This window comes from Vombatus ursinus, unplaced genomic scaffold, assembly GCF_900497805.2.
Source record: "Vombatus ursinus unplaced genomic scaffold, bare-nosed wombat genome assembly UNPS02014838.1, whole genome shotgun sequence".
In the NCBI taxonomy this organism is placed as follows: Eukaryota; Metazoa; Chordata; class Mammalia; order Diprotodontia; family Vombatidae; genus Vombatus; species Vombatus ursinus.
In genome coordinates this window covers 622,241-647,698 of record NW_020954616.1, presented here as the reverse complement: position 1 = coordinate 647,698, position 25,458 = coordinate 622,241, and the positions used below count along the sequence as shown (strand labels likewise).

The 25,458-nt window shown below is 46.6% G+C and overlaps 2 protein-coding genes across 3 annotated transcripts in view; both read left to right on the top strand.

Annotated features, from left to right (window-relative positions):
• The first annotated feature begins 35 nt into the window (after positions 1–35).
• NCSTN (nicastrin) lies at positions 36–16,499 on the top strand. 2 transcript variants are annotated; one of them, XM_027840101.1, is made up of 17 exons: positions 36–152; positions 1,280–1,384; positions 4,995–5,118; positions 5,524–5,642; positions 6,050–6,195; positions 7,565–7,715; positions 8,088–8,194; positions 8,500–8,652; positions 9,462–9,566; positions 9,795–9,872; positions 11,395–11,567; positions 12,872–12,974; positions 13,247–13,339; positions 13,725–13,812; positions 14,068–14,222; positions 14,496–14,708; positions 15,750–16,499. In XM_027840101.1, exons 1-17 carry the CDS (start codon positions 68–70, stop codon positions 15,870–15,872), a joined length of 2,121 nt encoding a protein of 706 aa, XP_027695902.1. In that variant the 5' UTR covers positions 36–67; the 3' UTR covers positions 15,873–16,499. The 2 variants fall into 2 exon arrangements, with proteins under 2 accessions (XP_027695902.1, XP_027695901.1); XM_027840100.1 differs by having other exon boundaries at positions 37–152; positions 8,085–8,194.
• A 7,989-nt stretch (positions 16,500–24,488) lies between these two features.
• Positions 24,489–25,458, top strand: part of NHLH1 (nescient helix-loop-helix 1) — a 2,935-nt gene continuing 1,965 nt past the window's right edge. The window contains exon 1 of the mRNA XM_027840040.1: positions 24,489–24,575. The gene's annotated coding sequence lies outside the window, so the exon portion shown is untranslated. The remainder of the gene's footprint in view (positions 24,576–25,458) is intronic.

The following is a 25,458-nucleotide window of genomic DNA, read 5'->3' as shown; positions in this document are numbered from 1 at the left end:
GAGTGGCCTAGAGAGGCCTCTGTCAGGCTGGAGGGGGCAGGAGGCGGAAGCTGCCTGGAGAGGCAAGATGGCCACTGCTGGGGGTGGTGGAGGAGCCGCCTCCGGGGGCCGGCGAACCTGCCTCCTCCTTTGCTTCGTTTCTCTGCTGGCAGGTGAGCCCTCCCCACCCCCCAGAGCCTCGGGGTCCTCTTTGCGAGAACTTCCTTTACTCTGAAACCGCCCAGGCGCCCTTGTCTGCTCTTGGGTCCTCTGTCCCGCCAACTCCTAGACCCCCCTACTCTGCGTTTCCCCGACTCAAGTTCCGCGCTTCTCGAGGATTTAAAGTCCCCACCTCGCCCTGAGGAAGCTCTCCCAGTGTCCCGCCCTCAGCCCAGAGAGGCTGCTGTCTGAGGCCACCACCTTCTGCCTAGGCTTGTGAGAGGCTCCTGGGGTCTTGCCTCCTGTTGATTCTGGGATAAGGCTCGTTCCCATCCCCGTACCTCAGTTTCTCCTCTCTGCCAAGTAGATCGAGACAGACTCCTGCACTCCTTGGCTCTTCAGAACTACGAGGCAATGTTTCCAGGAGCCTGAAGATTTGGGGTGGGGGTGGGGTGGGGCTGCAGCAGGTGTTTGCTCACAAAGATCTGCTTTTCGTGTGCAGCTTTGTGAGGTTGCAGAAGGTTGCCCTGCTCTCCCCGATCTCTCAAGCTACCACTGTTCTTCACCAGCCCGAATGTTGGTAGCTCTTGTCCTTAAGGATCCCCAGGAAAAAGAAACCCCACACTTCCTCACATGACTGACTAGTGTATTGGGTGTAGTTGTAAGAGTTGAGTCTGACAGTAGTGTGTGTAGACCATTTCCACCTCCTTTCTTGAGATTACAGAGAAAGATTTTGAATCCAGGCACTGCTCTGGAACTCATGCTCTTTTTAAAATTAATCAGTAATCCACATATAGGGCTTCCTTTAACCACATTTTCTCTTATCTGGGAACCAATATGACTGCCCTGTTGTGGTTTATGATAATCCTTTTTAATATCTCTAGTGGTTTTGGGGGAGGAGTATATACCTTCCTGTGTCCTAATGGAAGTATTAACTGAATGTAATGTGCGTTGAGCCCAGAGAGGCTGAGTGATTTGCTTAATGTAACAAGGTAGATAAGGACACTGCTAAAACTAGAACTTAAGTTTCTCAACTCACTGACATATGCTGGTCTCTTGCCACCTCCTTGCTGAGAAGATGAATGAGGAACTGTGCCCCGTTTTTAAAGCTTCTTTCTTACACCTGTTGCTTTCTCTTCAGGTTTGTGCCAAGCAAATTCAGTGGAGAGGAAGATCTACATCCCCTTGAACAGAACAGCTCCCTGTGTCCGCCTGCTCAATGCCACTCACCAGATTGGCTGCCAGTGTAAGTTGGAAATTCGTGCTTTAGTGTACCCAATATTTCAGAGCCTGTATTAGGTATGCTGCATGTTAATTGGGGGTAGCAGGAAACAACTAGTAAGAACAGGGAAGAAGGGAAATCAGTGGTACCACATCTGACTGTTACATTGATCTTTCTAAAAAATACATTTACTGATGCATTTTTTTGTTTGTTTTTTTGGAGGCAGTCGGGGTTAACTGACTTGCCCAGTGTCACACAGCTAATATCTGAGGCTGGATTTGAACTCAGTTCCTCTAGACTCTACATTTTGTTTTGACACAGCAAATCCCAGCAGACAGCTAAACCAACCCCTTAACAAAGTACATCCCCCCAAAAGATTTTATTTTTTTAAAAAACGGAGAGAACTGTCTTAACTTTGTGTAGTACTAATGATCATTGTTTTTGACCAGTCCTTTGTTATCTCTCTATACTGGGGGGGGGTGTGTGTGTGTGTGTGTGTGTGTGTGTGTGTGCGCGCGTGCGCACGCGCATGTTTTGCTTTTTTTTTTTTTTGGGGTGAGGCAGTTGGAGTTAAGTGACTTACCTAGGGTCACACAGCTAGTAAGTGTCGTGTCTCAGGCTGGTCTATACTGATATTAATGACAATGTTGTTGTCACTGTATATAAATAGATAATCTATATCTTATTTTTTGTCCTTCTATATCTATATATTGATATCTATCTTTCTTTTATTTCTGATTTACTTAAGTCTTCCTACATTTCTTCAAATTCTTCACATTTTCCACTCTTTAAAGCTCAGTAACATTAAATTCACATATAATTTATTCACTTATTCTTTGGTCATTGGGCACATATTTTGTTTCTAGCCCCCTGTTATTACAAATAATCTTGTTGTAAGTTTTAAAAAAATATATATGTCTTTTCTTGCTGTCAGTAAGCTCCTTAGGATATAGGCCTAACTAAATCTCTGGGCTAAAGTGAATAAACAGTTTAATAACTTCTTATGTAATTCCAAACTTTTCTAGAATGGTTGAACCAATCCATAACTCCAGTATCAGTGAATTATCATGTCTATCTTCCTATAACCCTTCCGAGGATAGGTTTTCTCCTTTTTTAACGTCTTTGCCACTTGGTGGTTGTGAGGTAGTACTTAAGGATTATTTTAATTTCCCTTTTTTCTGATTATTAATGATCTTATGTGTTTCTGAGTGGTGATGAGTAGGTTGTATTTCTTCTTTTGAAAAAAGTTCATGTCTGCTGTGTAGAAGTATGGTACAGTAGAAAGAGCACTGGCTCAGGAATAGAAGACCTGGGTTCAAATCCTACCTCTGATGCTCCATTTTTTATTTTGAAGTTTCCTCATCACAGATGAGGAAAATGAGTTTGGACAAAAATGGAAACTTCTTCATGACAGTAATGGTCTTGCTTGCTTGTATTTATATTTCAAGTGCTTGCAAAGTATCTGGTACATAGTTAGCATTTTATAAATGCTCTATCTAGATGGTCTCTGAATTTCCTTTCAGGTCTAGATCTGTGATCTTTTGACTGCTTGTCTGTTGTACAGTGATATTCTTATAGTCTGAGGTGGACTTCTGAGAAGCAGTGAATTGTTTGATAAGGAAGAAATTCTGAGAATGCTAATTCATTGTCATTCATGGGAATGACATTCAGTGAAATCACGGAACTCTTGTTATCAGAAGGAGAGATGAATTGTGAAGCAGTGCTAAGAAGCCCCACATAAAAACATCACAGAGGAGAGAAGGGGGTGATTGATTCCCTGTAGTTGGTGGTCCCATGATTTGATTCTCATTCCATCAGTAGTACCTGTTTCTGCACATCACATTTCCTCTTGAAATAGGAAATTAGACTTTTAATGATGGGTTCTGGCACAGAGAGTCTGGTAAGAAACTCTTTCTGACATACTCCATGATCTTGAACAGATTATTTCACTTCTCTGAGACTTGGGTTCTGTTCTTTCCATGAAAAATGATGGAAATGGTCCCTTTCTTTCTTTCAATGGAGGATTTGAGATTCAGTGAGTATCACTTTAAACTCATACAGATAAGCTTAGTGTTTGTAGATTATATTGACTAGGTATTTTGGTTTCAGCAGCTATTTGCTATAGGTTAAAGCATTTGGGACACTTAGGATACCATGTCACTGGTTGATGAAGGGAACCATTCAAATGAGCAGAATTGTTCTAAGAGCTCTGAATTACTAGCGTATTGTCTCCCCATTATCATCCTGTCCTGTCTTTGGTCAACTAGTTGATTGTTTTGTTGCATGACCATAATAGTTAGTTCCTGGGCAAGTTGGCTAGTCCCAGACAGCCCCTTAAGTTATAGGATCATTGCTGGAAATAATCTTTAAGCTATATCCAACATGCAGTAGGGGGTGGTGGATCTGTTATAGTCTCTAACCACAGTTTTAGTTCCAACCCTAAGTATAGCGGCTTGAACCCCATTTCCTTGGAGCCAGGTCTAGTCTAGGTCTTGCTAATCGATTAAACCTATTTTGACAGTGACTCATCCATCATACTGCCTATGCTTACCACAGCCTTATAGAAAACATGGCCTTATAAGCAAAGGTGAACATTGGCAGGGGGAGAAGCAAGACTCAGGCTATTTCCTCATTAGAAACCTGTTTCCTTTTCAATCTGGCTAGGTCTAAGTCTCCCTCTTCAAGTTCATCCACCTCTGAACCAGGCTATACCCTCTTTAATTGGGGTTGCTAACATGATAATCCTCTGGGGAAATAGTGAGATGCAGTATTGGTTTACTGATAACAATATCTTGTGTTTATTGGACTCCTTTCCCTAGGGAGCTCAAAGGCTTGTTGTACAGGTTTCTTTTTCATACGGTCTGTCTCTACAGGGGGAGATGGTTAGAGAGCAGTTCAGCTGATTGCCATTTTTGCCCAGAGAGGTTAAGCAACTTGTTTAAGGTCATACAATGAACCAGGGATGCTCCCCAGAGTAGAATCTAGGTTTCTCATGATTTTTCTTTTCCCCAGCCCTTATTAAAGGAGGAGTTACTAATCTTTCATAGCCAATATCCCTTTCTCTCCCCCCAGATTACATATAATACAACTAGAGTGATCTACAGGTCAAACTCAACTAGAAATGGACCATAGCTTACATATTGACTTAGAAAACCACATTATCAACACATAAAGCAATATAACCACACTTAGAAGACCAAATTAAATTAATATTATCTATGTTGTATTGTCTTTTTATTTATTTGTTAAACGCGTCCCAACTACATTTAAACCTGTTCTGCAGCACTTCCTGGTTTTGCAGGCCAAATGGGGCCCAAGTTTGACTTCTCTTATCTACAATGTCCTTCAAATCTTTGTAAAAGTTGTTTCAAACTCAGAGCTTTTACAAGTGTTTGTCACCTGTGATCATTATTTACCAAGTAATACCTTTCTTCCATGTACAACTTGTTCTTCTTTCAGAGTCCCCAACCTAGGTTCCAGGAGAGAGAAGCTAGCTGCATGAGAACTTGTGGTTTTGTCCTGTGTGGTTCTGTTTCCTTATAAATGTGGGAATTTCACTGCATGCTGGCCCAGTGAAATAGCATCAATAGAATAAATTCCAGTGTCTTTACTTCGTTCCATCTTGTCACTGCAGCTTCTATTAGTGGGGACACAGGAGTGATCCATGTAGTGGAAGAGGAGGAAGATCTGCAGTGGGTCCTAACCGATGGCCCTAACCCACCTTACATGGTACTGCTGGAAGGCAAGCTTTTTAACAGGTGAGGTCTGGGTGTGTATGCCTGGAAAAGGTGAGTAAGCAGAGGAAAACAGGAGCCTTCTCCCAGCTTCAAAAGATGGGCACTACCCTTGACTTTCCTGGTATTGGCTCTTTTTAGAAAATTATATTGATTTAAAGAGAACATTTTCAGTGATCCTAAAACTAGATCTATCATCTGGCTGGGTACTGTTTGGGTAGAGGGAGAGCAACCAGCATTATCCAGAGTCTGGAGAAGCTGGGATTAGGGTTAGAGTCAGGAATCCCACAATAGGGCTCAATGAGGAAGGAAATGGCTTAACTCTGCAGTCAGATATTTTTCCCTTCCTATGGGGAGAGAAGCAAGGGTGTTGCTTCTGACACTTCCTTCTTTCCTCTTCCCTTATTCCATTATTTCTTCTTATTCTAGGAAGCTGATGGAGAAGCTGAAAGGGACCCAGCGAATCTCTGGTCTTGCTGTGGCTCTTGCCAAGCCTAGCCCTGTAGATGGTTTCTCTCCCAGTGTTGAATGCCCTAATGATGGGTTTGGTAAGATCCCCAAAGAGCCAGGAACCATCACCCGTGGCTTACTGTTGGAATGCCATTAACTAGGTCATTTGTTGTCCCCAAGAGGATCATCAATGTGAATGCATATAAATATCTGTGTGTTGTATATGATTGTGGCCTATTGTGAGAAATGTGGTGTGCTAGGTTTATGTGTGTGTGTTCACCTAAATGACCAACTAACTACTCTGTGGAAGCCAGTGTTGCTTCATCTTTACATTCCATCTCATTCCCAAGACACCCAGATTTCAAGCTGGATAGCTTGGGTCCTCCTGGTACCCCGGTTCCTCTCTGGGAACCATACCTATTTCCACAAACACTAGGCTTTCAAGATCCATTCATGCTGTATCACATATCACACACCCCCAGTAATAGATTCCTCTTCCCTCCAGGTATCTACTCTAACTCCTATGGGTCAGAATATGCCCACTGCAAAAAATTGAGGTGGAACCCAGAAGGCAATGGGTTAGCCTATGAGGATTTTGACTTCCCCATTTTTCTCCTAGAAGATGAGAATGAAACACAGGTCATCAAGCAGGTAACAATGTGTCCTGTGTCTTTTTCTTTCTCTTCCCCCTTCCCCTCTTGCATTTTGAGTTGGCTAGGAAGGGAATGTATGGAGAATATAAATGTTCTTGCATTTGTGGGGGACTGCATCTTATATAAACTTTGTATTTCTCTTAGCACCTAGCACAGTCCTTTGTACACTGTGGATGCTTAGTAAATGTGTGTTGAATTTTTGAATCATCTGTGCTATTGAATGCCCCAAGAAAGACCTTAAAAGTGTGTGCTCATTCTTTCTGATCTCTTCCACTCTAGATGGTCCCTGGTGTCTTATTTCTTAATGTTGGATAGGAGTTGGGGGCAGATTCCTAGATATAAAAAGCTCCGTGGGAGAAAGTAAAGCAGGGGTCTCTGAGCTAAGCTAGGAAAACTGAAGTGCAAGGATTTCTGTCATGTGAGTCCAGTCAGATTGAACCAATAGCCTCTGGCACCTGGCAGCAATAATGACAAGGCTTCCTGGCCCAGGCTAACATCTTAGAGTGTGCCCCCTATTCATGCTACAGCTTGTGTGAACCTCTCTGTCTTTTTTGGTCATTAACTCTTCTATCCGTAGATCTGAGAGGTAATTTCTTGCTGAGATGTTTGGCTTTAGCAAACACTGGGATACCGTTCTTTGTTTCTGTATATTATTGTTCCAAAAACAGACCCCAAAATCTAGTCTGCTCCATTGACCAGCTTATTTCCTCACCAGTACCAAATCATGTTAATGATGACTACTTTGTTGTAGGTAGTGTGAGATCAAGCCAATGGGTGGTCAAGGGGACATAAGGCCCAGGGTCGTGAGGACCCTTAGGACCTGGGTGACCCTGGGCAGATGATGTCACCATGACAGATGGCTAAACCAGGTTGAGAGTAACCAATAGGTCTCAAACTTAACAGCTTGTCAGTGAGGTAGGGGGATGTCTGCCCCAACCACGTGAAAACTTTCTCTGGCAGAATAGGCAGATGAGAACAATTTGTTCTGGTGGCCACGAAGGTTGTTGAAACAGGTACTGTGGAGTGGTTAGAGCTTGGTCAGACATTGAAGACCCCAAGGTCATCCACTGCATCCTGGGCCATCACCAGCTGTCTTGACTTTTGTCTTACCACTGGACTTTGATGATTCTGGAAGAGAGAGTGAGGCTGATGACTTTGTGCAAGTCTGCCCTACTTAAATCAATACATGTATCAGTCAAGACATTGCCCTGTGAGTCATTGGTCCTCTTTGAAAATGAAGGACAAACAACAAACAGCATCTTGGAGATCTTTTTCTAAACAGTACTTTTCAAGTGAGGCAGAGGAAGAGGTCTTTGTAACAGCTAACTAGCTCTAACCCTTTATTTCAATGGTACTCTTTCCTCCAGTGCTATTGGGACCACAACCGGGGTGTGAATGGATCTGCCCCAACCTACCCACTGTGTGCAATGCAGCTTTTCTCACACATGCATGCCGTCACCAGCACAGTCACCTGCATGCGACGTAGTGCTATCCAGAGCACATTCAGTATCAACCCAGGTGGGTCTGGGGCCCAGGGGCAGGGCTGTGGGTACTCAGAGCAGATGGCACTGGGCATACGGGAGTAGCTGAAAAGATAATAACCCTAGCTGGTAAAGGTATTACTGGAAGACTTTACTCAGATGGCAAAATGGTACAGAGCCTAGCAACTCTAACCAATAGCAGTATCAATATTATATATAATCAACATCAGTAATTCCAAAACTATTTTGCATGTTCTATACTTTTCTTATGAAGGTGGTAAGAAAGTAGGGGGTGGAGTATAGCAGAGAAAAAGACCTAGAAGAGATAGAGGATCTGGTCAAAGGAGCCTTCCCTGTTTCCTTTGTGCCCCACCTTCCCATCCCAGATAATCTCTGTCCCCTCCAGAAGTTGTCTGTGACCCCCTGGCTGACTTCAACGTGTGGAACACACTGAATCCTTTGAATGCATCTGGGAAGCTCGAGCCTGGGGACAAAGTGATCATCGCTGCCACCAGGGTAGGTACTGGTTTAGAAGCCACTGAGTGTGGGGAGGGGAATCTCTGTCCATTAGAGTGTAAGATGGAGTTGGTTGGCATGGTGCAGACTTTCCTCAAGAATGTCAGGTCTTACTACCACAGGTGGATTACACTAGGGACCTAGATGAGGTAGGGTAGCCATTCAGTTTTATTCTTAGCACAAAGGATATGTGTCCTCTTGAGTAGAGGACAGGGCTCATGGGCCCTGAATGGGAAAGTTTTCAGAGTTTAGGGAAGGTATACAACTTCTCTTCTCTCTCTCTCTCTTCTTTTTGCTGTATCTAGTTGGACAGCCGCTCATTTTTCTGGAATGTGGCTCCTGGGGCCGAGAGTGCTGTTGCTTCCTTCATCACCCAGCTGGCTGTGGCTGAAGCTCTGCAGAAGGCACCAGATGTGGCAGCTCTGCCCCGGAATGTTATGTTTGTCTTCTTCCAAGGGGTGAGGGCCCTGACTAGTAGAATCGTTTGTGTTCTGAGGCGCTTGGGTTTTAAACTGGGATGGGGATGAGAGCCCAGCACCTGTGTTCAGATGTCAGTCACCAAGCAGTTGCTGAGGCCTCAAGCAGTTCATGACTACCTGTGTCCGTCCCTCCTAGAATTGGTGTGTGCCCACCCAAAGGTTAAATCAGCTTGGGAGCCCCTTGGGAGCTTGGTGCATTCTTCTTGTATTTGAATGGCTTCATGTCTTCTTTCCCTTGCCTCTGCCTTTCTTCCCTGACCCTCTCCCCCATCCTTCAAGCCCTACTGTTAGGTGGTTTTGGTCTTTCATTGAGAGTTCCTGCTGAATCTGGCAAGCTTGAGGTTAGGGTATTTCTCCCAGCCTCTCTGGACTCAGTTTCTTTGTTGGCTCCTCCTCCTTAGTGGCCCTGAGGTTGCTCTCACTGCTGGTGCTTTACCCTGGCTTTGGAGTGTGGCGGCAGCCGAATCCAGGCCAGAGGCAGTGAGGAGGAGGGAGCAGAAAAAGCAGGTGCTTCACAGCTGATGTTCCCCTAAGGGCTCCTCTGTGTCTGCCTCATGGCCTCTTCTCCTTCACTAGGCTTCCTCTGGCTGTAGGTCTCGTCCTGGGCCCCGTCCAAGTGAGGGCCGTGCTTCCCTCAACAGAACTGTTGTGAGAGTGGCTGACCCTGGGTTGGGCTGGTGCGAGTCCTGTTGCTCAAGGAACAAACTGGGGCTGTGACCATTCGTACTCCTTGTGGCCATCCTAGTTTAGGGACATTCTTCTCATCCCCTCCCACCTCTGTTCCGCAGGAAACTTTTGATTACATTGGTAGCTCACGGATGGTGTATGACATGGAAAAGGGCAAGTTTCCTGTCCAGCTGGAGAACATACACTCATTTGTGGAACTTGGACAGGTGTGTTGCTTTTCTCACGCACTCTCATTCTTCTCTTTCCTTGATATGCTCTCCCATGCCTGCTCCCCATCTCCTATCTCCCTCAAGCATTGTCTCTTCCCTGTGATCCTTTATCTTTTGAATTCTTCTTCAGGTCTCCTAACCTGGCACACATCTCTTCTTCCCTGGGCAGGGGTCCTGAACTAGAAGGACTCAGTTGCGTTGCTCACTCTTATTCTTTGCCCATAGGTAGCCTTGAGGAATTCTTCAGATTTGTGGATGCATACAGACCCCATGTCTCAGAGAGATGAATCCATCTATACCGAGGTAACCTCATCTTCCATTCTGTGCTGACATAGCTTAAGATACAGCGGCCACCTGCCCCTCGAGCCATAGGTTTAGAAGATAAAGACTAAATATCATCTTCTGCATGAAGCCTTTTCTGATCTCCCCCAATTGCTGGTGCCCTCCCTCCCAAACTGCCTTGTCTTTACTTTGTATATATTTATATTTTTTTACTTAACATTTATGCTATATGTACTTATGCATGTGTTCTTGTCTCCTTTTCTTACCGTTGTAAGCTCCTTGTGATTGGAATTTGTTTCATTGTATTTCTATCCTAGCACAATGCCTGGCACACAGTAGGGGCTTACTAAATACTTCTTGATTGATTACCTGCTAATGTCAACTTTTGGGGAGACTAGTTAATGTGTTTACACAATATGGGGCTACCTGGGAGAGGAGGACACACCTATGTGACTCCCTCTCTGATAAGCTGTTCATTTCATTCTCTTGGTATTGTCTCAAGTGTCCAACCCTGAAAACTCCCTTTTCTCAGAATTGGAGCAAGGCTAGGTGTGGGCTATTTATCTTTTTTATTTGTTTATTTATTTAGGCAATTGGGGTTAAGTGACTTGTCCAGGGTCACACAGCTAGTAAGTGTCAAGTGTTAGGTCTGAGGTCACATTTGAACTCAGGTCCTCCTGACTTCAGGGCCAGTACTTTATCCACTGCGCCACCTAGCTGCCCCTTTTATTTATTCATTCATTCATTCATTCATTTATTTATTTATTTATTTATTTATTTTTAGGCAGTTGGGAGGGCTATTTATCTTGCTTGGAATTGCCTCCCTATTCCTCTCAGTTTACATTAGTCTTAGCTTTCCTTCAAATCCCATTGCCTTGGGACTTTTCATGACTGGCCCAGTTGTTGGTCAGACTTTCCTTTGTATTCCTACTTGTCTTTGCCTCTCATTTGGCATTTAGTATGTGCTTCCTTGTATTTATATCTTTATGTTTGTATCCTGTTTTCCAGACTAATAATTAACCCTTCAAGTTGAGGACTGAGTCTTTGGGTCCCCATGAATTACTGTGGTACTTATCACATAGCAGGTGCTCACTAAATGTTTGATGATGATGATGATGACGATGATGACAATGGGAAACTCTGGACGAAAAGCAAATATGCTTGTGTTTCATTCTTGGCTCTCTTCCTCTGGCTCAGAAACAGTTCTGTTCTTCTTTCTGCATCTCAGTTTCTTTCCTTGTAAAATAGAAAGAAACTCAGAGTGCCTTGGTCCCAGGAGGCTAGAGGAGTTCAGCTCTAGAATGTCCCTGACTGAACCTACCGGATTGGATAGTGCAGCAAGGTTGGGGCTGTCCAAACCTATACCATCTGGATACTTAAAGAAACTTTCAGGAGGCCCTGCTTTTCCTTTCTCTCTCTTCCTGCTCAAGTGTGGGTTAGACTAGATGGCTTCAGAGATCTTTTTCATCGCTCAGATTCCTTGTTTCCTACCAACCTGTGTCGCTTTCCCCTTCTTTCATACATCTCCCTTCCCACTCTCCAGGTCCAGAATCTCCTGACCATACTGAGGAATAGCAGCGTTGGTGTCCCTAATGTGACAATGAAGGAGGCGAACTCACAAAACTCTCTTCCACCGTCCTCCTTTCAGAGGTTTCTCCGTAGCCAAAACATCTCTGGCGTTGTGCTCACTGACCACCCTCTTGCTTTTTCTAACAGGTAACCAGTACCCCTTGCCCTGTTCTCCTCTCACCTCAGAGAAGTAGCTCTGAACTCAAGGGCCCAAGAAAGGGAGAAGAGAATTTGGCCCTCTTTGTGCTTGGGAGAAATCACACGCTGTTCTTCCATGTGGCCCTCTAAACCCTGTGTTTAGTTAGGTTGACTCAAGATCCCCAGCTTATGATCCCCAGTAGATGAGTTGCAAAGTTCTGCTTTTGGGCACTTTCCTCTAGTAATTGTGCTAACCCTCCTTGTCATCTTTAGCTGCATATTCCTGCTCCTTAAGGTAGTATTTCAACCAGGCTCTCTAAAGATCTGTATTCCCTAGGCCCACCGGTAGAGGGCAGCAGCCCAAGCAGGAGCACAGTGGAGTGATTTGGGGGAGAGGGACAGTAATTGGGGGTTGAGTGGTGCTGTGTTTGGGAAAGAGTCCATCACAACTGGATGGGAAACAGAGGTATATGGCCATGACCAGGGAACTTTATTTGGCTTCCCTCACTCTACTCTCTTGCCCCCATTAATAATAATGATGATGATAATAATGATAACCTGCTATCCACTGCAACACCTGGCTGCAAATGGGGCTACCACTTGCTAGGGATAAAGCCTATGGAGATTGGCTTTTTCTCTAAATTTTGAATCTCTCCCCAGACTCCCTTCTTACAACAGGTCAAATTGAGTCTCGAGGCAAAGGGAAGTAAGTTGGGCCCAGAGCCCTCTAAGATGGAGAGCCCAGCCTAGCCAGGAGTCCTTTGTCCACTTATTCAGGGTCAGGGTTGGTAAAGAGTGAATTTTCCCTCATCACTTCCATGACCCCTGTTCATTCTATGGATTGGGAGCTTAATCTGTGGATTGGCACATATTTTGAGTGTGTTTATCAAGCAAATTTACTTCTTTGGGTAGAATTGGGCTTTTACTAATGGTGAGGGCTAGAGGCCCCTCACAGACTAGAAGTTCATATGATTTTAACTACATGTTTCTATAACATTGTAATAATTCTAGATGCCTCAGGTTGGTAGGGTCTTGTTTGGCTTCCAAACTCTGCGTTTGTTTTCCCATTCCCAAGTTTTCCTGCTGTCACTGTCAGGAAATCCTTTTCTGTTTCACTAAAACTCCTTTTGCTGTGCTCTTAGCCTATTATCTCTTCTCCCTGTCTTCTGCAGACTATCCTTGTTTGTCAATATATCTTCCCCCCAGGGGAATGAAAAGTGAAATATTGAGCCATCGACTCAAGGGAGAGTTGAGGGACAAGGGCTTGGCTTTGTCCAAGGACCACCCGAACTCAGACTACCCTCTCCTGACAGGTATTACCAGAGCATCTATGATACTGCAGAAAACATTGGTCTGAAGTATCCTGCAACCCTGACTCCTGATGAAGCCATGGACTTTGTGACTGACATAGCCAAGGTAACTCAGCTCCAGGAGGAGTATGGAAGGCAAATAGGGATGTCAGATGACATTTTGGTGAGCATTAAGAACCTAGTATGTCTGTAGATAAGGGAAGGAAGAGTACCACTGCTGGAATAAAGTTGTTGGTCATAGTGGGGAGAGAATACAGAGATTTGGGTTGAAGGTGGGTTAAGATTTCAATGCTTGGGGTATGGGTAGGGAAGGGAGGAGAGAAAAGGTAAGTTTTGCCCAAGATAGATCACTCTGTTTCTCCTCTCAACCTCCCTCAGTCCTTGGCATCTGTGGCCACAGTGCTGGGACGTGCTCTATACCAGCTCGCAGGGGGAACCAACCACACTGCTGTTGAGGCTGATCCGGTAACGGTAAGAGCAGATGGGGCTCTAGGCCTGGCAAGGTCCCAGGGCTCTCCCACCCCTCCCTTCTGTCTCTGTGTGTTTACACAGCAGGCTGCCCCCTGTCCCTCACCACCCCCTGCATGTTCCCCCAGAGTCTCAGGATTCAGATGGTCTGGCTTCTTACAGTGAGGACTCATGACGCATTTCCTTAGGGAGCACCCATAAAGATCTCACTCCCATTTCTTATGTGCCAGCCAGACACAGCCTTCTTAGTTCTAGAATCCATATGACCAGGCTCCTCCCTGTCCTCATTTCTGTGGATTCAATGATAGATTTTCTGGTTTCCCCCTCCTTTGCCCCCACTCATCTCTGGAATTTAGCTAACAGGACCCCCTCTCTTCCTTAATTCCAGGTCTCTCGCTTGCTCTACGGGTTCCTGGTTAAAGCCAACAACTCGTGGTTCCAGTCAGTTATCAGGCAGGACCTGAAGGTCTTTCTGGGTAAGCAGTGGAGGCAAGGATGAGATTTTTGAGCAAAGAAATCAGACATAGGGAGGTGGGGTTATTTTGATTGCTTTAGTCTTGACTCCATTTTTTCTCCCTTTCCACTATTGTTTTCTTTCTTTGCTCTTCCCCTCTTCCCCAACCCTTTCTTTCTCTTGTCCATTTAAATTTTTTCTGGCCTGTTTTCCTTCTTATCTCTTCCTTATATCCCACCCAAACCTTCTCCTCCCTGGTTTTCACCCTCCCAATCAGGAGGTGGGCCCCTCCAGCATTACATTGCCGTCTCCAGCCCCATCAACACCACCTATGTGGTGCAGTATGTGCTGGCAAACTTGACTGGCACTGTGGTCAATCTTACCCGGGAGCAGTGCCAAGACTCAAAGAAGGCCCAAGATGCAAACAAGGATGTGAGTGGAAATGGGGATAGAGGGATGCTCTTAAATCCTTTCTCGTGTCAGAGATGGACCTCTACTTCCAGTATTGGACTAATGGGGTTGAATTGGGTTGTCAGAGGGAATGATATAGATATTGAACAACTCCCAAATTGGACTGGAATGGTGGTTGATGGGGGGAGGGGCAGCATGGAGATATCGAGGGTATTGGCCGTTCAGAGGGGAAAGTTTGTTGCAAGAGTCAAATGGCATGGTGGATTCATGTGTGGAATCTTGTTCTGTGTGTAGCTGTATGAGTATGCATGGGTACAAGGCCCCGAGGACCCCAATGGGACAGGTAGGCTCCCCCAGTGTGTACGTTCCACAGCACGACTGGCCAAGGCTGTGTCTCCTGCCTTTGAGCTGCAGCAGTGGGGATCCTCTGAATATTCCACCTGGACAGAAAGCCGCTGGAAGGACATCCGTGCCCGCATTTTTCTTGTAGCTAGCAGAGAACTTGAGGTGAGAACCTGAGGACTTGGATTGGGGATGCGGGATTACAGGAGGGTCAGGGCAGGCAAGAAGAGATGAATGCTCAATTTCCTTTTGGGAGGCAGAGTGCCAATGTGGAGGAGAATGTATCACCTCCCCCCTTAACAGTAGTTAGAGTCACTGTTTCTTCTTCCTAACAGCTCTCCTTGTATTTCTATCCATGGCCACCTTGTCCAATTGGGAAAGAATTTCCATTGCTAGGCCTAGGTGAAATTTCATTCTCATACGTACACCCGTTTGCCTCCATGTTAAGACGCTCTAGAGATAATGCTGGTGAACCTTAGAGTCTGAGACAAAGATTGGCAAAGTGAATTGTAATGTGGAAAGAGCACTGAGCCTGGAGCCAGAGGACTTGGTCTTAAGTCATACCACTTGTGTGTGACCTTGGACAGATCATTGTATGTCTCTGGTCCTCAGTTCTCTCCTCCCTAAGGAAGCATTCTTCAGGGAATTGGACTAGGATGTCTCTAAGCCAGGAGTTCATAGCCTTTTTTGTGTTGTGGTTCCCTTTGGCAGTCTAGTGAAGCCTATGGATCCTTCCTTGGAATAATGTTTTTAAATGTATAAAATACATAGGATTACAAAGGAAACCGATTATATTGAAGTACAGTTATTAAAATATTTTTAAAAAGCAAATTCACAGACCTTAGATTAAGAACCCTTGTCTAAACTAAACGTCCTTCTAGTTCTAAGTCTATGATCCTGTGGTGTCTCATCTTTGGTCCTTGAGATCTATCAGTTAATGATTTAATATTTGCAAAGTGGTATAAACCATGTCTCTGCTTCAGCAGTTGATAATGTAGTTGAATTTAGAGTGAAATGCAAGAATGAATCCATCCCATTTTTTAAGTTCCAGACTGAGGAGGTCATAGATTGTTGGTCACAGAATGCTTTGAGATTTTTCTCAAAGACCAAGCCTCCAGTGTCCTAGCTCCCAACCCAGAGCGTACTTCCTTGTGCTGCACTTAATTCTGATTGTCTCTTCTGTCTCCTTGACCTCCCCCCATATAGTTTGTCACCCTGATTGTGGGCCTCAGCATCCTCTTTGTGTCTCTCATCGTAACCTACTTCATCAATGCCAAAGCTGATATCCTGTTCACCACCCCTCGAGAGCCGGGAGCGGTGTCTTACTAAAGATGGGAGACAAGTCCTTCCCTGCCAGTTCCCCAAATCCTTTCCTGGATGGTCAGTCTCCTTCCAGGGCACAAACCACTAGGTCGACACTGGAAACTACCCTGGCCCGGGTCAGACTGAGTCTGATGGGCAGGAGCGGAACTGTCCTACACAAGAGACAGACAAGCAGACAAATATTACCTCCCTTTTCTTCCTTCTCCTTTCCTCCTTCCCCCCTCCCCCATTCTGGAATTACAAAAGGAGGTTACCATCTCCTGTAACTTTCCTTTTTTGCTCCCTGCCTTTCCTTCCTTTTCTATCCTCACCCTTCTCCCTTACCCACCACTCCCCTACCAGGAATAGAAGGAGGGGTGGGGTGAAGGAAGGGAATTCTTGCATTGAATTATATGGTTCTCCTCAGCTAGGATGGAAGGAAACCTTTGTGGGCTGAGCTTGATTCCTCTTTCCCAGTGTACTTCTTCCCAGCCCCTAGATGGCAGATCTGGGGTTGGAGTGCTACAGGGTGGGGGTTCCCTCTTTGACCAGTGATGGTCAATTGTATTTTTTTTCTTAAATTGTAATATCTTTTGTTGTTGGTTTTGTACATATATAAATAGTCAATTTCATTAAAACAGATTATCCCATGTAGCCTGTACCTTATTCTTTCAGGCCCCCTTCTTCAGTGAGGTTGAGAAAATGACTTAAGAAACCTGAGACTTTCCTGACTGTTGGTGACCCCACTGTTTCCTGTTCTCTGGGTCTTTGAAGAGTTCCTAGGAATAGGCTTTTGAGCAAAGAACAGATGGAGAGGATGGAAGTTTGGGAAGAGGGAGGAAACTATGACCTGTTGCCTTGGATGCTCATGAAACCTCTTTCTTCTTGGTTACCCCACCTCATTTCCAGCCATTCAGTCGTTTGGACTAATGGAAGGGCAAGATTCTGGAAGAGTACAGAGCTGGCACTGGCATTGGACCAAGGTTGGCTCAGGGAGGAAGCTAGGTGGCGCCATTGTGCACTGGGGGATAAGATTTATCTTCTTGAGTCTGGCCTCAGATCCTTAGTAGCTGGGTGACCCTGGGCATATCACTTAATCCTGTTTGCTGTAATCCGCTGGAGAAGGAAATGACGAACTACTATAATATCTTTGCCAAAAAAAAAAAACCCAGGGACAGCATTGTTGTGCTATGGTCCACAGGGTCATGAAGAGTCAGGCATGACTGAACAACAATAAGAAGGAGGAAGGGAAGGAGAGATCAGGAAGCTTGTCTTTATCCATTCCCACATGGGCATCGCTGATGTGAAGCTAAAGGTGATAGAGTAAAAGAGGGATAATATATCCTCACCACAAACCTAAGAACTACTCATTAGCTGTGCCCAAGACTATTTCTCTGATGACAAAACTCATCATCACCACCTCATGTCCCTTGGGTGAGAGAGGGTGGGAGAACATATTTGGGGGGCTGGAAAATATTGGGTATCCTGCTGCTTCTCCCCCACCCCCTCCCCAGCTTTGTGCTGAGAAAGCTGTGTGCTGGCGGGAGATTCACACAGCTGCCTCCATCATCTGGGCCAGTTCTGCGCCTCCCTTGGCCAACAGGTCTCCCAGTGGATGGAGCAGTAAGTTCCCTCATCCTGCTGGCAGCCTCAGGGAGCAGGGGAGCAGGTGGGTGCCAGGAAAGGGGTTGGGCCTCAATGGAGAGGACAAGTTTCATTCACACCTTGGTGGGAGGGGCATGGACACTCAAATGATCCTCTAAAACTTCACCCCCACTTTCAACCTTCCCAGATCTTTTTTCCACTCCTGCCTCAGATCTAAAGAGAAAGGTGAATCTTTTTCATCTTGGTCTTAGTCCTTGTACCATCTCCTCCCCCTCCAAAAAAAAAGCCCTGACTTGTAGGAACCAAAGCTGTCATCTTGACCAGCTCCTTGGTTGGACAAAATGTGGACAGATTAGGAAAGAGGTGGGCAAATACTTCCTAGGAAGGCAGATCACTCAGCCTCTCTTGATCCTCTATCCCAGAGCTTGCTAACCAGTGTCTTCTAATGTCTAATCTCCCTCCCTCCCATTGCCATTCGCTTTCTGGGCTTTGCCTCTCCTGACCTGCTGAGGGTAGTTCCTTTTTCCACCAAAGAAATGGGATGGGTAATTCCATTACCAACCTGACAAATTTAGGCCCATTCACTCCTCACTCCCCCTTTCTCTCACTCTAATTTACCCATCTAGCTCATAACTTTTCACATCTGTCCCACATCTGGGTAATCCGAATTTTTGAGCCTAAAAAAGAAGTCCAGCGACCCTGTCCCCAAACTCTAAGGGGAGTTATTTTCAGTTGGAGAAGCATTATTTCGGTAGCTCCCCAAACTGTCTCTATCCTACTCCATGACTCCATTGATGTGGTGTTTTAGATGAATTGGAACTGTAAGAAATCTTAGAGATAATTTAATCCAGCCTTGTTATTTTACAGATGAGGGAACTGAGGCCTAGAGTGTGAAGTGATTTGTAAAAGTCACAGCATTAAAACCTATGACTTTGAGGAATACAAATTCCCAATGCTCTTTCCATGGTGTCAGAGCTGCGCCTCATATATTTAGCATGTGCTAAGTGTCAGATGAATCACTTTGTTCTGTCACTGCTAACGCTGGTCAGGGAAGGCTTCCCAATCACAACTCACATTTCTGTAGCACTTTAAGCTTTACAAAGCTCTTTCCTTATAACAGCCCAGTGAGATGGGTAATTGTCAGCATTACTATTTCCATTTTACACATAAGGAAACTAAGGCCCCGAAAAGTTGTGAATTCATCATTGTTGCACAGCTGATCAAGAGTCCACTGCAGGATTAGAACCCAGATCTAACTCCAGTTGCAGCACTTTTTGGCTGCTTCAGAGGAAGCGACAGGAAACATTCACTGAACTAGGTTCAGTAAACATACCTCTTATGTGTGTATGGCTCACACCCTTTATCCTTGTACCTCAAACTTTTCTGGACAGGGAAGGGGGTGTGTCATGTGGCAAAGCTGACCTGGGGCTTAGATTTCTGTTAGGCCTATCATTGTTGTGTGACCCAGCATCAAACAGTGGAAAAGGGAGAGGAGGAAAGCAGAATAGATAGAACAAACTCAGGTAAGGAATTTTGTTGTGATTGGTCATGGGAGGTGGGATCTGAGAGGTGGGGTGATCTTGAGAAGCCACCCATTGCCCCTGCTTTCCAGCCAAGGTTGGAAGTGGGACCAACCATGGCAGCACCAATCATACATCTTGTGCTTGGGTCCCACGTCCCTGCCCAATCCTGGCCCTAAATGAAGCCCTGCTTAGCTACAGGATCAGAAATTGATTCCTTAACTCCTAAGCTGAGTAGTGACAGAACTCCCATACCCATCCTGGGAACTCTAACTCAGTGAGAACCAGGAGCTAGAGGATAGTGGTTTGAGGAAGACCCCCAAGTGGCTCCCAGAGAAGCAGTTTCATTGAGATGATGCAACTGTGAGTGAGTGTTACCTAGCCCCTGGCTCAGGTAAACAGGAGCTCAGGGACCGAGGGCTGTGGACTCCAGGGTCCTTCAGTCTGCCCCCTAACCTCATCCTGTCCTGTCCTTGTTCACTCACTTGACCAGCTCTGCCAACCTATGCCTCCCTGTGTACTTCGTTCTGCTTTGTCCCATGAAACCCATTGTCCCCAGAATATATCTTGGGTTTGGGATGCAGCAAGTGGTTGTAATTATGAGGCTTGTTGGCAAGAAGAAACTGTTGGGAGCAACTGAGGAAGAGAGAGGAGAAATAGATGAGGGAAACTGAGGGAGGAACTGAGAGGAGTCAAATTGAAGGAGAAAGGAGAAAATGAAAATGAGAAACTGAAGAAGAGCAGGGTAGAGACAGGAGAAGAGAGTCTGAAAGTGCTAGGATAGAAGGGCCTGGAGGGGAGAGGGCCAGGCGTGGCCATGAGGGGAGCAGGCACAGAGCTGCTGGTGACAGATGGATGGACACAAAGACAGGGACTGTGGGGAAGACAGATGGATGGGGGAGGGAAGAAGATGGGGGTGGGGTAGGAGTTGGGGGGGGAGGAGGTTGGAGTCCATAATGAGATTGGAGCTGGGCTCCGAGTTAGGGGGAGGGAGGTGAGTGGGGAGGGTTGCCTGGAGAGACAAAGGCAGCAAGGTGGTGGTGGTGGGGAGGCAGGGCCATGGGTTAGGGAGGGCTTGGGGGCTGAGCAATGAAAAGGGGTGGGGTGGGGGTGCTCCAGGCCCGGCTGGCGGCAGAGGGAGTGACAGATTGTGTGGTTAGTGTGAGTGGAGACCCGCTGTCACCTCTCAGAGACACGGAGATTGAGAGACATGCAGAAAGAGAGAGAGAGAGGATGAAGAGAAACAGGGAGAGAGAAAGACAGGAAGATGGGCCAGAACAGAGAAACAGATGAACAGAGACAGAGACAGAGATGGAAAGAGAGCCCAGACCTGCTGTCACCTTCCAGAGACACAACTGCCCTAGGGTCCTCTCGCCTTCTATCCCAATGCCCAGGCCCCTTCGCCTCCCTCCTTCCCTGTCTTATAAAATAACAGTCTAACGACAGCTCCTGGGCAGGGTCAGGCAGTGCAGAATATCGAGGGTTAACTCCGTCTGCTCTCCCTGCCAGCCGCAGGCCCGGCTGGGTCCCCAGGGCTCCCCACATATGTCACACCCTCTCCTGCCAAACCCAATGCTTCCCAGCTCCTTCAGGCCACCCCCTCCCCCACCCAACCCAGAGGCCTGGGCTCCTACTCCACCCTACCCTCCCTGCCCTGCCCTCCCTCCCAACCTCTGCACCCAATAACTTTTCTCTCTCTTTATTCCTCCTTTCAGGGTTGTTGTGAGGTTAAAATGAAGTAATGAGTGTGAAAGTGCATTGAAAAGTGAAAGATCTCTACAAATGCAAAAGAGAAATAACAATGATAATAATCTATAATACCAATAATAATTTCCCCATCTGGATCCCAGCCGGTGCTCCTACAGCTTACACCTCTATGCCCACCCTATAGCTCCTGGAACTGTCCTACCAACTAGCTAAGAGTTCTCTCCTATAAGGAATGGGGGTTGAGGGTGGCAGAGATTGAATGTTGACCTCAGATTTAGCCAGGGCCCTGAACTCTCTCTCCCTCCCTCCCTTCCCCCTCCCCAAGCCTGCCAGATAGGGTTAGGAACCCAGAATTCTGACTCAGCTCCAGAGTCTGAGCTGTCCAGGGTGATTGTAGTTACTGCCTGGTGTCCCTGAGATGTTAGTGGGTGGGGAGGGGGTGTGTGTGAGGCAATAGCAGTGTATTACAAATGAGAGTGATGGGAATTGAATCACCCAGTGTTGGGTGGGGCCTCAGGATCCTTGTCCAGAGTCAAGGAAACAGCTGAAAGGCAAGAGACCCAGGTCTCACATGTATGCCCTCAACTGCCTTCTTCCTTCAGGCCTGTTTAGGCACAATTTGACCTGGATTCATAGAATGATAGAGTTGAAAGGAGCTTTGGAGGTCATTTAATCTAGGTCCTTCATTTTAAAGATGAATAAACTAAGGCCTAGAGAAGAGGCTTGTTCAAGGGTCAGTCCCTAAGGTAGAGTAGTAGAGCCAATATTTAACTTCTAACTCTATCCAATGCTCCTTCCACCATACCCCATTCCCTTCATAAGATCATTAGACTTTACTGATGGAGAAACTGAGGTCCAGAGGAGAAGTAATATTCCCAAGGTCACGAAGAGACTTGGGTTTAGTCCTGCTGACCTTCTAGAGAACACTAGATATGGAATCAGAGAGTCTGGGTTTGAATTCTAGCTCTGATACTTATTACCTGTGTGGTGTGGGACAGGTCACCTGGCCTCTCTAAACCAAGGTTTCTCCATTTAAAAAAAACAAAAGAGGGAGTTGGAATAAATGACCTCTAAGGTCCTTTTCCAGCACTTCTATTGAACTTCTAATGAACTCTTTCTTTCTGTTTCTTATAGTATAAAATCTCCTCTGTGTCTCTATTTCCCTTGGTGTCTCACTCTCTTATAGCTCTTCATTTCTCCATTTTGTTGATAGTCATTATGACTTTCCTTAGATGTTTTTGTGATTCTATCTCCCCAAATGTCTCCTCTCCTCCAGAACCACGTCTAGTCATAACTCTTAATCTCCCCATCTCTATGTGTCTCAGTGCCTAACTACCTTTTCTGTGCCTTGCTCAGATGCATGTCTCCCCTCTCTCTTTGTCCCATTTCTTGGTGACTCCTCCATGTCACTGTCTCCCTATTTCCCTTGTTTCTCCTGCATCTGTCTCCCCATCTTTCCACTTTTCTGTATCTCACTCCAGGCTTCTGTCTCCCTGAGACTTTCTCTGTATGTCTCTCAAGTCTCTGTGTCTCCTTGTATCTTGGGAGCATGTTGGGGTGGGGGGGAGTGCTGTTATTGCTGGGGGCTCATTAGGTGGAGATTGGTTTTTAATCAGCGCCATGGCAATGATGATGCAAGAACTGAGCTGCCACCTGATCCCCTGCCCCCCTCCTTCTTCTTCCCCCTCTCTGAGCCTCTTCTCCCCTCCAGCTCAGCCCATCTGCTGGGGCCTGGGCACCTGTCTGGGCCTGCCCAGGTGGGAGCTGGCACTGCCCAACAGGGGGGTGGAGAGGGAGGAAGTCTGTGAAAGAAAGACTAGGGAACACCTCTAGTAAACTGAACTCATATATAGTCTACCTCTCTCCTCAACCTGGAGAGAATCCAGGAAGGCTGATTAGGGAGTGGGAAGCCAGCCCTTGAGTTTAGTTTAGGAAGAAGGGTATCAAAGGCTGGATATTGGCCCCCTTCATTGTGTCCCTTTACACCTTCCCCAAGTAATCCAGTGGGGAAATTGAGGCCCAGTTTTTTCAGAGCCTGTCTCCCTCTCCCAACCAGATACCACCCAAATTCCCATCCTAACACACTAGGCTTCCTAAGAATCTAGACTGGTCTGGGCTGTACTGCTCTACATACACCCCTGCCTGCTCCCCAATTCCCCCTCTCCCCAACCTCCAGCAACCTGTTGAATGTTATTATGGGGCCACTGTCCAAGGACCAGCCACAATGTATGCATATAATTATGGTTGGCTAAAGGGTAAGGAGTGAGAAAGAAGTAAGGAGGGTGGGGTCAAGGTCTTTAATGTCATCAGGACCCTTGGTTTGCTATGAATGTTCAGGAGATGTTTATTGACAAAGACAGTTGAAAGCTGAGCTGGTGAGGAAAAACCAGACCCTCAGCTCCAATCCTGGAGTTTCCTCTATTCTAAGCTCTGCTGGGATACCCCATGACCATCTATCCCAGGACTAAGCATGGGACTGAAGCTTCTCACTCACTTGGACATAATGGATATGTATTTGCATGTAATTTTGCATCTTGTTTTCATATTACTGGAATGTACCAAAACATTAGCCACTCTCCCCCGCCTCAACTCTGCCCATTTCCCCCGGTGTTGCCCCTGTTCCTTTAGCTCAGAGTCCCCCCCTCCCAGAACCTGCCTCTCCTCCAAAGTGTGTCCCCCAGCCTTTGTCCCTCCAGTCCTCATGCCTTTCTCTTACAGTGGCCCCCTACCCGCAATGGAATAGGTTGGACTTCCCAGCTTAGATAAAGTGCCTAGGCTCTGGGCTGGGTGAGCGGGCTTTCGCTCCTGCCCTTTCCTTGCTGGTGGAGGTAAGGGATCGTGAGATGGAGTTGCTATATACTGGAAGCAATAACCACTAACAGACAGAAGGAGAAGAGTGGGCTAAATGCTGGTCAAGGAATGGCAAGGAGTCAAGGTTCTGGGGAAGGAAAGAGAAAAGAATAGAGAGCAGAACTCCTGGGTCCCCTTCCAGGGTTTATTATGGATCAAGTCCACCATGCTCAAGGATCTGTTCCCCCAACTGTACCATTGGGGCACCTCCGTCATTCAGAGGGAGAGAGTGGGAGCAGTGCCCAAAGAATGCCCAAAGTCAGAAGAATGTCCATAGACAATGTTGCCAAGTCAATATCCTGAACTCAGAGTAGGACCCTGATTGAGTCCCCACCCGCTATAGTTCCTGGGGTGTCTCTGTCTTCTCTCACCTCTGGTGTAGGAAACTGTGAGGGTTCATCTGCGATCCTGCCCCTGGCTCTTCCCTTAGCCCTCACTGCATCCTCCGACGTCCCCCCATTTCACCCTTTTCCTATCTCTCCATTTCTTCCTTATGAAATATGCATGGAGAACAGATGTCCCCCGCTTCCCACTCCCGCCCCACCCCCCTCAGGGCCAGCCCCCTCCTTCAGTTCCCGGGGGGCTCAGTGGACTCTCCACCAATGACAGCCTAGTCTAGCTAGTTAATATTGATAATCTGGGTCCTGGGCTGGCCAATAGGAGGCTAGGGGTGTTCTGTTCATCACCATATATATACATAGGGCGGGCAGCCCAGGTGTGTGTGTATGCCTGTGTGTATGAGTGCGTGTGTGTACAAGAGTGGGTGTGTGAGCTGGTGTGTGGTTGCTAGATTGGGCTGAGCTCCTCTCCTTTCCCCTTACTTTTGTCCGCCTCCCCTTTCCTCCGATATGTGTGCCACTCTTGCCTGTCTTGGTCCCCACAGGGCGCTCCCCCACCATCCCCAAGCTCCCTAGGAGCTGGATTCAAACTTTACTGGGCACAGACGGATGAGCACGGTTCTGGCAGAGGAGCCAGGGACCAGGTCAGCGCTGCCCCTCAGGGGGCCCCTGCCTGGCTGGCCAGCACTACCCCTTCCGGCGGGTCCTGTGTAGGTAAAGGGGCGTTTTGGGGGTGGAGGGACTATTACTCCCACTCTGTCTCAGTTCTCTTGGTGTGTCTCTGTATCTCTTCTTTAAGAAGACTCAACTCTCGTTTTTCATCTTTATGTGTTTCTGCATCTCTCCGTCTTTGTCCTTGTTCCCTGGGTAGCTTGGGAGTTGAGATCAGTGGAGTAGGGGCTGCAGTCATTCCCATTCACCTTTGCTCTTCCTTGATGCTCAGAGCTTGGAGCTGAAAAAGCAGGAGCTGAGTTAGGGGTGAACACTTGCTTGGGAACTGCTGCTTTCAGGACCCAAACTAGAGCTAAGTCTAGGGGCTGGCTCTGGAGAAGGACTACTTGGATGGAACTGGAATAAGATTAGGACAGGCATGGAACACATAAAGGAAATGGAATTAGAGAAGGAGAAGGAAGCATTAGGGAATGGCTTGGGTGCAGATGGGGGCATAAGACAAAATGGGGACATGATGGAGGGTTGGGATGGAGTGGGTTGGGGAAGATAGCTGTGTTAACAGGTCAGTCTCATACTCAGAGATCGCTGCCTGTGATTCCTTCTGCCCAGAGACAGCATACCCACACCTCTTCATCCCCTCAGTCAGAGAGGAGCAGGTGAAGGACGATTAGTAGGACATTTTCATCGGGTCTGGGAGGGAGTAGAAAAGATGGGATAACCCTAGGTGCTCCTGCTCTATCCTGTCCTAACTTCAGGGAGAGGTGACAGAGATGAAGCTGGACTGGGAGGTCCCTGTGAGATTGTTCATCAACTCATGGGTGTCAGAGATGGGAATGGATGGTGGGTATCTGATGAGGGGTGATGCTGATTATAGGGGAGTCTGTATGTGTATTTTCCCCTTGGCTCTGTTCTTTCTTTGGC